General features: G+C 59.5%; 1 protein-coding gene across 4 annotated transcripts in view; it reads right to left on the reverse strand.

The window, feature by feature from the left end:
- Positions 1-13,988, reverse strand: part of STX1A (syntaxin 1A) — a 286,083-nt gene that overhangs the window by 7,429 nt on the left and 264,666 nt on the right. For 2 of the 4 annotated variants that reach the window (XM_034752674.1, XM_034752673.1), the window contains 2 exons: positions 6,497-6,570; positions 2,621-2,758 (listed from right to left, as the gene is read on the reverse strand). In XM_034752674.1, coding sequence (XP_034608565.1) covers positions 2,621-2,758; positions 6,497-6,570 — 212 coding nt within the window. Of the gene's footprint in view, positions 1-1,720; positions 1,794-2,620; positions 2,759-5,405; positions 5,618-6,496; positions 6,571-13,988 lie in introns of those variants that run through there. The other 2 variants (XR_004643435.1, XR_004643436.1) reach the window with 2 other exon arrangements.

Genomic DNA, 13,988 nt, shown 5'->3' on the forward strand with positions numbered 1-13,988 from the left:
CACTGGATACCCCCCTCCCTGCCCCCACCACGCTGGCCTCATCCCAGCTCCTCAACCTCCCCAGCACTGGATACCCCCCTCCCTGCCTTCCCACCATGCCGGCCACATCCCAGCCCTTCAGCCCTCCCATCACACACTGGAACACCCCATCCCGATGGGCTAACAGCTACCCCACTGCCTGAGGTCAGGTACCGAGGGGGTGGGGGCATCCCACAATGGGACGTGGGGCAGGACTGGTCTCAGTCAAGTGCCTGACGTGTCCCATATCCCACGAACTGGGAACGCTCCCTGCTCCTCATCCCAGCACTGCCCTGTGCCCCAGCTGCCCTCACGGTGACCCGCGGGGCGATCAGCAAGCAAAGGCAGGCAGCATGGCTAGTGGTTCCAGCAGGATCAGGGAGCCAAGAGCCCTACATTCCTCTCATGACACCTTGGGCAAGCCACTCAGCGCCTCCTTGCCTCAGTTTCCCCAGCTGGGAACAGGGGTAGTAACAGACGGCATTACCCCAGGGCAGTAACAGTGTATGGAGCATGCTGCAGGTGGTCTCAGCAATGGGTTTGTGTGGCAATGCAGCACCCTCCTGCGCTGGCACCATCATGCTGTGCGGACGACTGGTGTCACGGGGCCAGCAGGCCAGGCCCCCAGCGTGTGGGAGATCCAGGACAGTCCTACAATGGGGAGGGAGGGGGCCGGAACCTCCCATTGAGACACCCCCAGCCTTGCTTTGGTATAAGGGCATGGCTTGTGCAGCAATGGCTGTGGGCGGCAGTGGTGCTGGGGTTAGCGGCAGCCAGCAGAAGTCCTGGCTTCTCTCCTGTGTGTGTGTAACGCTCCCAAGGCAGTGCCAGCTGCGCGGGGTCCCGCTGGGTAGGGGACACGGCTTGGAACTGGCCCCAGGTGCTTGGGGCAGCTCTACCCTAAGATCAACACCCAATCAATGCAGTGAGAGCTCAGCACCATGTGATGCTTCCCCCAGAACAAGGGGGTGGGTCAGCCTGGATCCTGCAAGGCCTGCCAGTGCCAGCGGGGGGCGCAAGGCTGCTGCTGTCCAGGCCCAGCTCTCTGCATGGAGCAGTGTCCCCTCACATGCCATCCCAGGCTACAGCCCCACACTCTGCAAGGGGCTCCCTGGGGGCCAGCAGGAGACAAACAGAACTACTCGTCCAGCCCCAAAACCCGCCCGCGCTGTCAGAGCCCTGAGCCAGCCAGGTGATGAGTGGAGAAGGGAATCGCTGGAACATCTCCAGAGGCAGAGACAGGCTCCTGGCGCACTGGGGGACTGGCTTGACGCCTGCGCGGCCACAGGTTGCTATTCTGCGACGTTCCACACAGCTAAGGAGGGCTGAGCAGGCTGCCAAGGGGCCAGTGTCCTGCAGCTCCACGGCTCTGGAGCTGGGGGTGGGGGGAGTTTCTTTCTCCGGGAGCTGCCTGGCTGCAATGGCACCTGCCCCCCATGCTGAGGTGCTTGGCCCCACCCCTCTGCAGCCCGGCTGCAAAGGCCCAGGCAGACGGACCGGCCTCACTCTCCACCGCCTCGAGGTACCCGTGCACTGCAGTCCCAGGGGAGCTGGAGTGAGTGGTGCCCAGCATTCCCGGGATCCTGCCCCTCCTCACTGCTGGTCCCTGGGCTGGGGAGGCATCACACACACATGCAGGAAGCACAAGCCATGCAGATGAGAGCATGCAGATGTCTGGCCCACACCAGAGCATGCACGTTACCTGCTGGTTGAGACACGCTCATCCAAGGGGTTGGTGGCAGCATGTCAGGCAAGAAGAGGGGTCAGGAAGGGGCCTACGAGAGCAGGCCAGGTTCACAGGCTCTGCCAGGAAGCCCAGGCCTAGTGCTACATGTTCACTGCCCGAGGAAGCTGGCTGGGCTTGTTTGCCTGCTGCTCCAGAGAGCGCAGTGTGAGCCCCTGTAGGAGGGCATGCTCGGGGGCCTATCCCCGTGGGCACCTCCCTCTGGGCTCCCAGGGCCCAGTAAATGGATCGGAAACCCATTTACAGAAGGTTCCTGCAGAGGGACTCCAGGAGCAGACAGGCCTCTCTGCGAGGTCACCACCTCCCTGCCCATGTACAGCACCTAGTGCCCCAAGGTCCTTCGGTTCCCCTGTTCTACACCTCTCCCCTCAGGGCCCTGCCTTGCAGCCCCCAGGGCCCCGTCTGCCACAGGGCCCTGCTGGGACCTGTTAGCACACGGCAGGCTCTGAAGCCAAGGTGGAGCGCAAGGATCATTAGGACAATGGGGGAGGGGGTGTCAGCCCCCAGAAAATGACCACACGGCCACCTAGAAGAGAAAGGACCAATTCCAGCCCTGGGGCAGCAGCTGAGACTCTGCTGAAGTCAGTGGCAGGTGCCTGCTTGCAGCGGGGCTGGACGTGGGGCACGTACTCCCTGCCGGGGTGCATGGCAAGCCCTCCATCCCCACCCCAGGCCCAGCATCTCCCCACGAGTGGGCAGGGCACTAGAGGGGAGGAGAGTCATGCACATGGCCCCAGTGCCCTCCCTTGGAGCAGACAGGATCTGTCTCTGCTGCTGCACCTAGTAGGGGTCCTAGGGCCCAGCAAAAGCTGCAGCACCAAGCAGCGTGGAGCGGGCGTGGCCCCTGCCCCCACCGACCTGGCTCTCCACCAGCATGGCCATGTCCATGAACATGTCGTGCAGCTCCCGGATGCTGGTCTCCAGCTTGATGATCTCGCTGTGCCGCGTCTCGATCTCGTTCAGCGCCTGCTTGGTGATGTTGGAATCCATGATGATCTGCCAGGAGAACGAGAGACAGGGCCCATTCCTGGGGGGTGGCTCAGCCAGCAGGGAGCACCCTCCTGGGCACGGGCACCATGCACCGTTCCCAGGGCAATAGTCCGGGCAGGTTCCTTAGCCATGTTTTCTAAAGGCCTGTCGAGGTGCAATGGCAGGTGCAGAGACTCTAGGGTCGGGTAACACCCATGCAGGTGTTGTGACAAAGTGGGACTGTTCTTAATGTTTCCTCTGAATACTGTGTGGGTACCTCAGTTTCCCCTATGCATTTCTTAAGTCTCTAGGAGGTGGGATAAAGGCCAGTGTGCATAAATCACTGACACGCTGTCTCCCTGGCAACAAATGGCCAGGGCCCTTCCCCCCTGCAAGGGAATAGCTAAAGGTGAACAAAGAGATCAGGTGACCTCCTGGCCCGGGAAAGAGACAAAAAGCCTAGAGAAGGAGGGGCTGGAGGGGGTTTCAGTTTGGAGCTAGCTGGGGACTGGAAGAGAGGGCAGACGGGGGTCTGCCTCGCGGGGCCCCAGAATGGACCCGGCTGAGGGATCCCCTTCTCTGTACCTATAAACTCTGTTTTAGACCGTGTTCCTGTCATCTAATAAACCTCTGTTTTACAGTCTGGCTGCAAAGTGGGGGGGTGTGCAGGACCCTCTGGCTTCCCCAGGACCCCGCCTAGGCGGACTCACTGTGGGAAGCGCACGGAGGGGCATATGCTGAATGCTCCCAGTAGAGACCCAGGAGGTGAAGCCGTGTGAGCTCCTTGCCCTGAAGACAGTCTGCTCCAAGGGAGAGGAGGCTCCCCAGAGTCCTGACTGGCTTTGTGGGGAGCAGTTCCAAAGCATCGCCCGGGGACTCCGTGACAGGTGTTACTGCAGTGATTGTGCCCACAGGCTGCCCAGACATCACATGTAGCCTAGGGCACATGGGCAGACAGTGCTGGCAGAGCTGGAGTTGGTTCCCACAACCAGACACAAGCAGGTGTCATTCTGCGGCCGGGACCATGTGTGATGCCAGGACTTGGTGACTCTGTCCCACAGCACGAAGCTGGATGTGCTCCCCCGAAGGCTCTCGAGCTGCTCCCACGAGAGACGCTGACCCCCGTCTGCACTGAGCTGGGCTTCTGCCTCTACCCCTGCTCCCGGTCCTTTCCCTGCGGGAGCTGAAGGCTTGGGGCCTCCTCCCAGTGGGTGCTAGTGGATGGGATGTGGGGTGGAGAACCCTGCCAGCCTGTCCGTGTGAACGCACTTGTCTGAGAATATCTAGCAGAGCACTGGGGCCAGCAGGCCTCCCCTGGGCTGGGCACATCCCCTTGTATCCCTGCCTGCCTTGTGGGCTGGGTGAAAGGTCTGGGCGTTTCTGCATGCCACATGGAGCAGGGGGCGCCCAGGGAAGTGCCCTGCTGAAGAGCAGGGACCTGCCCACTCTAGGGGTGCAGCTCAGCTGGGAAATGGGGTGTTCTTCCACGCAGCCGCCCTGGCTCTGGTTAGCCAGGGGCCTGCCTGGCTCTGGGATCCAGCGCTGGAGTCTTTCCCCTCCAGGCCAAAGAGAGCCCAGACTAGCAGTGGCTGGAAGCTGTCCCCTTCTAACGCTGCTCAGTGCCTGTGTGAAATGATGTGGGGGGTCTCAGGGCAATAGCTCGTGCCCCTCTACAGCCCTGGCTCCAGTCTGGCTTGGTACAGAGGCCCAGGAGAGTGCTGATCTCTCCAGGACAGGACAGAGAGAGGGAAGAATATTGCCACTCCCCGTGCTTCAATCTCATCTGTGGCTAATGGAGGCCATAGGGCTCTGCCAATCCAGTCCCCTTATAGGGCAGACACACTTGACACAGCCCCATGGTTCATGCCTATGCCAGGGAAGGGTATTGTCCCTGATCCCAGCTGTCTGGAGCAGGGAACCTAACCTTGGGTGGCATTGCATGTGCAAGGGGCTCTGCTCCCCAGGGTGCCTCTCTTCACCGCCATCGCTTTACTGGATGAGGTCTGGGCTGCTGGCTGCATTTTCTCACCCTAGGCAGCACTGGCAGTTAAGATGGATTTCGCAGGCTCAGCCTAGGATTAGCCTTCAAAAGGATTGCTGGACCTTTGAACAGTGAGAGTTTAAGGTCTATGGTCTCATGAAGCCTCTGCCTGATCCAGCCGGGGAGCGTCCGGTGGTGAATTGCCTCTGTCTCTAGTCTGAACAGGGGGTGAGACGGCAAACTCTGAAATTACATCCTTCTGACCCAACACTTGCCTTTTCCCTCACTTTGCTTGTGGCCTGGTAAGAGGCTGTTTTGATTTCCTACCCTCTGAATCCCAGCTTCCAGACAATGCAGAGCAAGGAGGGTTGGTCCTGCTTTGAGCAGGGGGTTGGACTAGATACCTCCTGAGGTCCCCTCCAACCCTGATATTCTATGAGTCTATGATTCTAAGGAGCTGCAGCTCTAGCCACTCAGGGGATGCTGGCTACTAGAGTGACTGAAGTGGGGCAGCAGTAACAATGATGGGACTGTACGTTGCTATCTAGTGACCCAGCAGGGCTGGAGAGACTATGGAGGGAGCAGTTTCCCGGTGCTGATCCTATGCCAGTGAGCAGAACAGTCAGTGCTGGCATCAGTCGCTTGCACGTGGGGAGAGTAAATCCAGGGCTCTCGTCAGTGACACTCACATACCTGGGCTCCATGTGGGAGCTGCAGAGAAAATCCGCGCCAGTATCTTAAACCCTGACTTCTTGGTAGGCATCAAGTGACTTCCAGGGGACTGGCAGCAGAGGCTCATTGTCACAGATCAAGGGGCTGGCTCATGCTATTTACTGGGACCGTTGGTCAGTCATTGCTTCCGGGATCCCCAGCGGCTTGCAGGTCCGGAGAGCTTTCCAGGGGGCCTAGGAGGGTAGGCTTTGCTAGCTGCCTTTGCCCAGAGAAATACCCCAGCAGCAGGGAGGGACAAAGAGGAAAAATCAGACTTCCTCCTCATCTCACCTCCGCTGCACCCGGGGGAGCTGGTTTGTGATGGGCGCACAAGCCAGGCAGCGCTGGAGCGTATTACTAAGGAAAGCACGGCCAGCTGGGGCGGCACTGGCCTGCCGTAACAAGCAGAGCAGCACGTAGGGCCTGCGTGGACGCGTCCATGAGTTCAAGCCTGGGGAGAAGATGCTGCGACGAGGCTTGGAGTGGTGTCTGAGCGTGGAGGGGCAGATGGGAGCATGACATGCTCTGCACACCTGCTGCAGGCAGGTTAATACTTGGCGGCCATTTCATCACTGCTAGAAGCCTGGGCTAACACAGGGCTGTCTCCCTGGTTGTAACGCTGGTGCTACAGGGCAGAGAGGACCTGCCAACCATGCCTGAGCTTAGCCGGTGCCCCTTCCTCCCAGTCTGGAGTAGGTCACCCCTGCTGGGGCTGCTGTGTGAGCGTGTTCTCTGGCGCCTTGTCCCTGCTGCAGTACTATGGAAGGGATGCCCGGATTTTCCCGGCATGCTCTGATAACACGCAGAGAGTTAGGCAGTGCGGTGGGTGCAGACTCAGCAGCTCCCTTGCAACATGCTCATGCTGTGAAGAAAGCTGCTGTGGACACAATCCGACCATGCTGACAGCAACCTGGGTCAGCGACTAGGGTCCAGATGGCTGCAGCACACCCTCAAGTCAGGCTGGGGCTGGGGTTCACTGCACACAGGTGCTGTTGTCAGAACCATCCTCTTAGCGAAACTGAGGGCTGAGGTTTAAGCGTGGGCTTGAGAGGGAGAAATCACCATGCACTTACCCCAGAGGAGAAGATGGCTGGATTCCCGCTCTCCAGCATGTCTTCCAGCTCCTCGCTGGTTGTGGTCCTGCCAGCTGCAATGAACACAGAGATGGCAATAATCAGGAGGAGGGCAGAAAGTAGCTAGGGATCTCCCAGAAGCCCCTGTCAAGCTCCACACAGCTGTGGGGTATAGATACAAATACTACAGGCCAGATCTGCTTTGCGTTGGCAGAGCAGATAGGACGTGCTCCAGCCAGTGAAGCACAGAGTCTGCTGGAAGGCAAAGCAAGCCAAGGCAAAGCAAGCCTCCAATGAGCTCTTGAGAACAGTTCCCCTATCACTAGCTGGCCTTGGCCAGTGGACAACGCTCTCCCAGTGGTCGTGGGATCTGGGATCTGCCACATTGTGCTAGCCCGCTGGTGTTCATGCTCGTGTGGCTATATGAGCACAGCAGCTCCCCCTCCCCTTGGGCAACATCAGCCAGAGGAAGGGGAAGTCCTGACCCAGCCATGCCCACTGGCACCGTGCAAAAGCTGAGCCTAGCCAGGGTTTGCTGGCTGCTGTATGTCTCTATGGTGCCCCAATTACCATGATATCATGGCACAGACTGGGGCCAGTCACACATCCAGATAAAAAGAGCAAATCCACCACACTCCCTCAGCTTAAAGGTCATCTTTGAGGCGGAGTGACTCCAAGCCTCTGGTCCTCACTGGGGTCTCCTGCCCCCATGGTCACCCCACTGTAACTGCCCCCTGGGAGGGCTCTGGTGACACTGCACAAAGGGGGATTACACTTATGGACTGTCAGGGCCAACTCCTGGCCTGGCAAGTGTCCTGAGCAGTGGGTTCATAGGCCCAGGGCAGCTGCTTTGAGCTACATCATGGGAGACCATCCGATTCCCAGTGTCAGAGGAAAGCGGGATCTTCCAGGCTGCTGCGGGGTGGGACTGTTGCTGTCCGCTGCCCTGGCAATCCACTGGGGCCGCTGGCAGCTGACACAGGCTCACAGGCTTCTCTGGTTTACAGAGAGCTGGGGGCCAGGACACAGGGCAAGCAGCACACGTTCCCCACAGCTTGCTCAATGCACCCCACAGCTCGGGGGAAATACCTGCATAGCCCCCACCTTTTCAAGGAATACAAGGGCCAGGCACACATGGTCAGTCTCTTTCTGTCCAGCACGTTGGACCACGCATGGAGTGGTTTCCCTGCATTGCCTTTGTCCCTTTTCCACCTCTCCTCTTCCCACCCTTCTCTTTCTCACCCTGTGCCTCCTCCTTTGCCCCCTTTCCTTTCCCAATGTCTCCCATCTCTCCTCCTTGTGCCCCCCACTGGTTCCCCTGCTCACTTCCTCCCTGCACACCCGGCATGAGACACACACAGACCTAGCAGCTGGAGCGCTCACCCTGCTAGCCAAAGCCCAGTAGCAAAGGCTGAGATGGGGTGTCCAAATGGGCAGGTGTGGGGCAATGCTGGGATGTCACAGCCCCTCGCCCTGCTCAGGTACACATGGAGCCCTCTGGCTGCCAGAAGGGAGTTGGACCAGACTCTCCCTCCCTCTCCTTCCCCTCAAACCCTGGTACCTGTCCTTGTCTGGCCAGATTGGGCCCTTCCCACACCTAGGGGTGCTGGCAGTAGTGACAGGACTTTCCATCAGCCTCCAGGCTGGACCACTGCACCTTGCTACACAAAGCCTGCCCCTGGTGCCCAGCTCATACACAATGTGGGTTGGGTGGGCACATCAGACTGAGGGTACCACAAACTCCACTTGCTTCCGATTCATGTCAGGACTAAATCTGAAGTCCTGACCCCCAACCCCTGAGCTCTTAGCAGACAGGGAGCTGGTGACGTCACAGATCTCCTCCAGCTTGTGGACCCGCCGAGACAGCTCGCCTCACAGGGAGGATGCCCCTGGAGAGAGGTGCTGAGGATAGAGTGGCAGCACCACCCTGCTCGGAGCCCAAGCCAACGGGCACTCAGGCAGGCATGGGAGGAGCAGGCTTTCCACACTGTGCAGGAACCTTCTGGAACAGAGGCTTGGGGGAGGGATAGCTCAGTGGTTTGAGCATTGGCCTGCTAAACCCAGGGTTGTGAGTTCAATCCTTGAGGGGGCCATTTGGGGCAAAAATCTGTCTGGGGATTGGTCCTGCTTTGAGCAGGGGGTTGGACTAGATGACCTCCTGAGGTCCCTTCCAACCCTAATATTCTATGATGATAATAATAACATATCAGTTCAACAAACTGCTCCATCAGCATTTTATCAGCATCACCCTAGTGCCAGTTCCTACTGCCCCCCAGCCACTCCTTCCTTCCTGGGGCTCAGCAGTACCTGCTGCCACAGAGGCGATCACCCGTAGCAATCCACGTCCACATACTCAGGCACTCGGCAGGGGCTGGTTCTCATGTCCTGGGGCAGTCTCAGAATCCTTGCGCTTTGCGAGCAGCCCGGTAGTGTAGCATTTCTCTCGAGCACCCCGGCCTAGGAAAGTGTGGCTAGCACTCTGGGCACTTTGTCATTAGGCGTTAGGAATGTACCTGCCTGTGGGTTTCAGTTTCCCTGCGTGACTCCTTGTGGAATTCTGCAGAGCTCAGAGCCTGGGAAGGCTGGGCTGTGTCACGGAGCCACCTAGTACCAGCACTTTGGCTGGCCCCGGGGCCGGGGGCGGAGGGGGCTGAGGCAAGGCCTGCATTCCCAGCAGCAGGACTGACAAGTTCTTCTCTCCCAACACAGGAAACTTCCTGACCAGCTCTGAAAGAGCTTTGCTTAGTTCAGGCCTTGACGCCAGCTCCTCATCTCGAGTAAATCAGCCAACCTCTGCTGAAGGCAATGGAGCTGTGTTGATTTACCCCAGCTGAGGATTTGGCTCCCGGAACAAACTGAAAATTTGCCCTCGTCAGCTGTTGTTACGCTCCGGCCCCGCCTGGTATTTCCGAGCACTCCAGCCTGGGAGGCACTGACTGCTGAGCCCTGTTAGCTCTTGGGGCTGGTTCTGCAGCACAAGAAAGAGCAACAGTCACCAGCACAACCTTCTCCTCGGAGCTGGCCCACCCGTGCAAAGCTGCCGTGTCCACTGGGGCTAGCAGAAGCAGGCAGCTCCCAGAGGCCCCACTGTGTTAGGATGTGTACAAACACAGAGCAAAACCAGCTCCTGGCACAAAGAGCATGGTACTTTTCCTGCTACTATTTTCAGTATTATTGTGGATCTTTTACCCACAAAGTACTCAGATTCACACTCAGTGAAATGCAGCTGCTTCTGGGGTGGCGGGTAGCAGCCAGCTCAGGCACAGAACACGCTACACCAAGGTGCTCTCCTATTTTGTTAGCAGACCTAGGACTGGCGCGGGGAGGGCGCAGAGTCACCTGTAGCCCGGCACAGAGGAATTTCCCACACACAGGAGGTGGAGAGAGTGGGATCGACTGTGACAGCAGCACAGGAGGGCTGTGAAATCTGCCCCGCTCAATCAGTGGGGCATGTTGGGGCCGAGACAACAGGAGTCTGAGCAGAGGTCAGAGGACACATCTGCTTTACCGTTAGCACAATCTTCCTGAGCAGGGTGCGGGGAAAGGCAGAAAGGTTCCTCTGTCATGCTTGATACCGCCCAGGGCCGCCTGCCCCAGTGCAGCGCAGGGAAAATTGGGGCAGGTCCCATCTCAAAGGCAGGGGCGGCTCCAGGCACCAGCGCAGCAAGCACATGCCTGGGGCGGCAAGCCGCAGGTGGCGGCCTGCCAGTCGCTGTGAGGGCGGCAGTCAGGGAGCTTTCGGAAACATGCCTGTGGGAGGTCTGCTGGTCCCGCGGCTTCGGCGGCAATTTGATGGCGGGGATACCGATGGCGCGGCACCAGCGGATCTGCCGAATCGACGTGCCCAGCCGCCAAAAGCCGCCTGCCTGCTGTGCTTGGGGCGGCAAAAAACATAGAGCTGCCCCTGCTCAAAGGGCCACATTAGGGTCTGAGAAACATGTAAAGGACAGTTTAGGCTCATCACGTGCTGCATCCTAGCAATGTGTGGGCAGCTGGCACATTATCTCCAAGCTGGGCTCTGCCAGCTCCGGGTGACGCTCAGGCCGCCCGGCAGTGGTCTGGGCCTTCACCGGTGCAGGCGGGACTGAGCCATGAGCACTGCTGTGAATGTTAGTGGGAGTCCCATGGCAAAATCCCTGCCCACACAGGGAAGCTCTGTCTCCGAATGCCCCCTCCCAGGTCCCTGGTAGCCAGTGCTCGAACAGCGCTGGGGTGGTGCCATTCTGCTGCTGCCCAGCTGGGCTCAGAGAGGAGCCTGGCCTAGTGGGGAGGTGCATGCCCCCTACTGGCCTTTCCCAGCTGAGACGACTCTGGGGAGTTCCCCACACTGGGCCTGGTGCCCCAAAGGGCTTCTTCAGTTCTAACTGCCACTGATCACTGACCCTGCACAGCTCTGGGCTCTGATGGGAAGGGAAGGAAAGGTCCACTGTAACTGGTGCCCCTCTGCAGCACAGCCCTGGGAGCTGAACGAGCTGGACAAGGCCACCGCGCTGCTCTCTCCAGCCGGCGTTCCGCACCCGCTCCCCACCCTGTCCAGCAGCCTGCCTGGAGATGCCCCGTATAGCACGCTGGGTTCTTCTAGCAGCTCACAGGTGGCACGTTGTACCGTAAGCCAGGCTGGGGCACCTGCGGGATGTGGGGAGGGTGGGGGCTGTGTCAGCAGCTGTAACCGGCAGCAGGAGTTTGATGTGTCTCTGTCTGTGACATCAGGAGTGGGCTTAGGGTAAAGGAGCTTCCCCCACACACACACTGATGCCCCAGAGCCCTGCGGGATGGCTCTCCCCATGGGGGGCAATGGCCTGTGTGTCATGTGATCAGGGGAGGGTGTGAAGATCTGAGACTCCCCCACTTCTAGCAGGATAAGTGGGAACCTGACCCAAGGAGAAAGGGGCTGGTCCCAAACCAACCTGCCCTCCAGGTGGATAGGGGCCCTAGTTCCAACTGATCCTCGGGGATCCTGGTCCTGAACTATCCACTAACCCCGTCCCTCAGCAGGACAGCAGTCCCCAGTCCCACTATGATTCCCCTGCCCCAGCTGGTTAGAGGGGCCTTGTACCAGGGTTGCCAATTTCTAATCACACAAAACCAAATACCCCTGCCCCTTCTCCGAGGCCCCACCCCTGCTCGCTCCATCCCCGCTCCCTCCATCGCTCTCTCTCCCCCACCCTCACTCACTTTCACCAGGATGGCTGGGGTGCGGAAGGGGGTTCAGGGTTATTGCGGCTTCCAGGAAGCGGCCGCCAGGTCCTTGCGGCCCCATGGCATATCGGCAGCCAGGAAGGCTCTGTGCGCTGCCCTTGTGCCCAAGGTGCCCTTGGTTCCTGGCCAACGAGAGCTGCAGAACTGGCATTGGGGCGGGGGCAGTGTGTGGAGCTTCTCTGGCCACCCGTGCGCGTAGGGCAGGGGTGGCCAACCTGTGGCTCCGGAGCCACATGCGGCTCTTCAGAAGTTAATATGCGGCTCCTTGTATAGGCACCGACTCTGGGGCTGGAGTGACAGGCGCCAACTTTCCAATGTGCCGGGGGGTGCTCACTGCTCAACCACTGGCTCTGCCACAGGCCCTGCCCCCACTCCACCCCTTCCCACCCCCTACCCAGAGCCTGTTATGCCCTCGGTCCTCCTCCCTCCCCCTCCCAGAGCCTCCTGCACGCCATGAAACAGGTGGTCGGGAGGTGCGGGGAGGGAGGGGGAGGCACTGATTGGTGGGGCTGCCTGTGGGCGGAAGGCGCTGGAAGCTGGGGCAGGGGAGCTGATGTGGGGCTGCTGACGTATTACTGTGGCTCTTCGGCAATGTACACTGGTAAATTCTGGCTCCTTCTCAGGCTCAGGTTGGCCACCCCTGGTCTGGGGCTGCAAGGACATTAAACCAGCTTGAAAACTGGACACCTGGCAACCCTACCCTCTACCCACCCTCACGCTGGCAGGAGAGTGAACTCCGCTCCTTCAGCCCTTCCCATGCCCATTTTCAGTCAGTCCTTCTGAGGGAACACAGGACAGGCCACCAGAAGCACGATGCCTGGCCCACACCTTGCAGCTTCAGCAAGGCCCCGAGTCTCCAGCCTTGGGGGGAGGAAGGGAGGTGCAGTCACAAATATGGGGGAGGTGGAAAGCAGCAGCATGCGCTGGCTTTCAGCTGACTCCTCTCTCCTGTCTGGCTCACTCAAGGCAGCAAGCCAAGCTCCAGCATGGCTGCCTGCAACCCTACAGAGCTGGGGAGGGAGGGACACACATCAATCACATCCTTAGACTGCTAGATGTTGTGACGAAGTGGGGGATTTTCTTGTTTTTTTTTTGTTTTCGGTGCGGTTTCAATGGTTTGTATGTGGAGAGGGTCGGACTCAGTTTCCCTGGGTGTTACTGGGTTAACGAGGTGAGGGGAGAGGGAGTTTGTTGTTACAGAGGACTGGAGAGGGAACTTGGGACCCCAGCCAATGGCCTGGAGGATGGATACCCCAGCGACCGGTGACCTGAGACCCCGACCCGGAGACCCAGCTCAGGAGTTGCAGACGGTTCTGGCCAGTGGGCGGACAATGGGCTGCGAAGAGAGGACCCCATGACCCAACCAGCCGGTTCCAGCCAGAGGACAGAAGCAAGGAGAGGAGGTTCCGGTTTATGACCCTGTTTACCTGGAGAGAAGACAATGGACAGAGGTGGGGCCTGGGGCCGGTGATCTCAGATGCCCAGCTGGGAAGCAGGGGGGCTCTGGGCTGGAGAGCGGGAGCAGGCAGAGCCCACCTGGATGCAGAAAGACTGGGATGTGCTGGGCTGAGGGAGGCTAGGCCTGAGGCCCTGAGAGTTTCCTGTGCTGAGTTCAACTCTCAATAAACCCTCCTGTTTTACGCTGGCTGAGAGTCGCTCCGGTCTAGAGAATAGGGTTGCATCAACCCCTTCGGGGGTGGAGGCCCGGAGGGTCTATAGCGAGTGGACTCCCTGAGGGGGAACCACGGCGAGAGACAGACGTGCTAAGGCTCAGAGAGGTGCGGCTCCAGGAGGTGGTGGGGCCTGACCCCGAGAGAGAGTGGACCCCTCGAGAAGGGCTGTCGCTCTGGAAGGGGCATCCCCCACGGACCGCACGGGGCCAAGAGTGGGCACAATCTGTGAGTCCGTGACAGATGTCATCCCAGCAGGATGGTCTCCCAGAGCCCCAGGGGGTAATGCTGCCGGAAAAGGGCCTAGCACATGCCGGAAAGGTGACATTTATAGTTAGCTGGGTATTTACCCCACAGCCACCGCCTTGGTATCCAAGTGCCTATGCTGGCTGGTGTCCGATAGACCCAATTCACACCCTGCCCTAGGGGGCTGGAACGCCGCACCTCTGCACCATATGCACTTCGGAGGCCCACTCTTGGCTAAGTTTCCTTCTGACCTTTTGGAGGAATCTCCCCAGCTCTGAGGAAGGAGGGAGGCAGCAGCAGCAGCTTGGCAGGTAACCGAGGGAGTGCTACAGTTTCCTGCTGCCATCTGAGCCAAGGGTTTGCAGTGCTGATGTCCC

This window comes from Trachemys scripta, chromosome 18 (assembly GCF_013100865.1).
Source record: "Trachemys scripta elegans isolate TJP31775 chromosome 18, CAS_Tse_1.0, whole genome shotgun sequence".
Lineage (NCBI taxonomy): Eukaryota > Metazoa > Chordata > Testudines > Emydidae > Trachemys > Trachemys scripta.